The sequence below is a fragment of the Phytophthora infestans genome, genomic scaffold (genome assembly GCF_000142945.1).
Source record: "Phytophthora infestans T30-4 supercont1.15 genomic scaffold, whole genome shotgun sequence".
In the NCBI taxonomy this organism is placed as follows: Eukaryota; Oomycota; class Peronosporomycetes; order Peronosporales; family Peronosporaceae; genus Phytophthora; species Phytophthora infestans.
In genome coordinates this window covers 760,392-763,218 of record NW_003303744.1, presented here as the reverse complement: position 1 = coordinate 763,218, position 2,827 = coordinate 760,392, and the positions used below count along the sequence as shown (strand labels likewise).

The window sequence follows — 2,827 nt, the reverse complement described above, 5'->3', positions numbered from 1 at the left end:
TTTATTTGTAGGCATTTTGAAATATTGTAGTTTTTGAATCCCCAAAATATTTTAAAATGGTATTGTGCACTAGTTTTTCTTGACCACCATCATTCCGAAATGTTGGTGCAACATTCTTTTTGTACTTGGTTTCGTCCGATCATACAAACCTCAGGTCAGATCTGAATGTTGCAGCAGTGGCCTCGAACCGTGTGGCTGCCACAGATCGACTTCCAGGGGAGCTAAGCAATGGAGAAGGGCAAGGCCGCGATGGAGAACATGAAGAACATGAAGATGCCGCCTGGAAGCAAAGGACCGGCGACCGCACTGGTCAAGGTGGCTGTCTTCACGGGCGCTGCCATCTACGGAGCCTACCTGTCCATCTACAACGTGCCGCCTGGACACCGTGCCGTAGTCTACAGCCGTATCGACGGCGTCGGTTCCCAGGTGATCGAGCAGGGCACGCACTTCATGATCCCGTGGCTGCAGCGCCCGCTTATCATGGACGTGCGCACGCGTCCGCGCACGTACGCGTCGCTCACGGGCACCAAGGACCTGCAGATGATCAACATTTCCATCCGTGTGCTGTCCAAGCCCGACCGCGCGCGTCTGCAGTGGCTCTACCAGAACCTTGGCACGGGTACGCAATCCATTGCAGTACATCATACTGAAGGAGGGTATTGTACTGACTATTTGTGTTGCAGACTTTGACGACAAGGTGCTGCCCTCGATTGTGAACGAGGTGACCAAGCAGGTGGTGGCCCAATTCACGGCCGCCGAGTTGATCTTCCAGCGTGACCACGTGTCGCGTCTCATTATCGAGAACCTGGTACGTATTGCAGCAAGAAATAGTAGTATTATGCTGAAGTGCCGGTGGTTAATTATCTTTTGATATTGTTGATGTTGACGGCGAGTAGAAGCGCCGCGCGGACCGCTTCGCCATTATGCTGGAGGACGTGTCTATCATCCACTTGACGTTCGGCTCCGAGTACACGGCCGCTATTGAGGCCAAGCAGGTGGCGCAGCAGGACGCCGAGCGTGCCCGTTTCGTCGTGGAGCGCGCCATTCAGGAGAAGAAGAGTACCGTCATCCGCGCTCTCGGTGTGTCCAAGTCGGCCGAGCTGGTGGGTGAGGCCATCAAGAACAACCCGGCCTTCGTGCAGCTGCGTCGTCTGGACGCTGCCAAGGAGATCGCTACGGTCATCTCGCGCTCGGCTAACAAGGTGTACCTCAACTCGGACTCGCTGCTGCTCAACATCCTGCACGACACGGACCAGTCGTCGTACGTTCAGTCTAGGCTTCATTTGTTGAGCAACAGCCTAATTCTACTTGTTGTGTATTTTGTTGTACAGGTTCGGCAAGAAGAAGTAAGCTAAGGGGTAAAGCGGTGTAGAGACGCAGCGCCTGGTTTCAGTGGGCTAAGTACTGGAGCGCTACTGCATGAAACGCGAGTCAGAAACGTTAGCTCTTTCAGTACTCTCTGTTTTTGCTTGGATATAGTCCTAATATACCACTAGCCGAGCGCCGCCGTTACGCGGCGGTAGTTTAGTTTTTTTCTAGCTGTTCGCCTCGGCGGGATCATTATTCTTAAACCTCTGAGCCCCTACCGGTATGTGCCTAAATCGACTTCTTTAATTTCATGAATCTGGGTTTAATTAAGACCAGTCGCTCCAAAATGCTGAGCTCCCAGTAAGCCGTGCAATTATTTTTTACTAGCTGAGTCTCTAGCATCATACTTACCATGCTTAAGAAAATTCTAGTGATCTTGACACCGTCTCTTTGTTATTGTTGGCTATCACTGTCAGAATCACCTGCACTTCAAAAAGCATGTCTACAAACGCTACACAATATATTTATTAATAATTCAGCGTCGTGCTCGATATCATGACCGTTTCTGAGCCGCTATGAAGCTTAGCTCGCATCAACGCAAAGAATATTAATGGCCTGCCCAGCTTGCACTAAATAACGCGTGCACTGCTTTAATTAACTGAAGATTGATCACTTCTAACTCAATGAAAGCTGAAAAATATTCAAACTGTAACATTCTTAGTTCATTTTGAAGTGCGTTCATTTTGTGCTGATTCAAAATTAGTCATACGACACTCAGTTATGATTAAAACATTTGAATAATGCGTCGCAAGACGTCTTGCTGTTGTTGTTGGTTTGGCGGTGTGTGTGTGTGTGTTTTTTTTTTATGGTTTTAATAAGATTCCGGGATGGTTTAACGATCAATTATACTTTAAGCTTGACGTTTCTTAATGGGGTCTGATTAACCAACCATAATTTACGCATCTCAAGTTGTGTTGTTGTCTATCCGCTCCATTTAAAACTTTATTTTACGCCCTTATTGGCGACACGTCCTCCGGTTTAGTAGTGCCAGTTTTTGCTGCCTAAACAGCGTTTAAAAAACAAAGGTGTCAATCAATTCGCTTACAGTGTAAAATTATCACCTCCACAAAATATGTTGAGACTTACGAACCATTTAGTGCTATCGAGATAATAGAGGCAAATTAATTTTCGCAACTGTGACATTTGGCGTGAGCTTCCATCGAAAAAAAACTGTAAAACTACCCTTATTCAATTGCTTTTAACAAGGGTTTTTAAATAACACTTGAATTTTTGAATCTGAAAAATATTGAGCTCACAACACTCCTAAATGTATCGTCATTTCGAGGGCCCATAAATGAAGATAATATTTTTGAGCGACCACAACTTCTTCCTTTTTAAGCATTCTGTAGCTTATAAGGGCTCAAGAAATAGAGGAGATACCTCGCTTTCGTTTAGAGTGCTTATATCGCGATTCGTACTTAGGTTCGTAAGTATTATTTTGTTTTGCGCAACGTTTCGC

The 2,827-nt window shown here is 46.3% G+C and overlaps 1 protein-coding gene across 1 annotated transcript; it reads left to right on the top strand.

Moving 5' to 3' along the window:
• Positions 1–209: 209 nt before the first annotated feature.
• On the top strand, positions 210–1,535 carry PITG_09512 (prohibitin-2; the record flags this gene model as incomplete). The annotated part of the gene is made up of 4 exons (XM_002903110.1): positions 210–619; positions 684–808; positions 897–1,261; positions 1,332–1,535. The coding sequence occupies 4 exons, from the start codon at positions 229–231 to the stop codon at positions 1,348–1,350; spliced, it is 900 nt and encodes a 299-aa protein (XP_002903156.1).
• Positions 1,536–2,827: the final 1,292 nt, after the last annotated feature.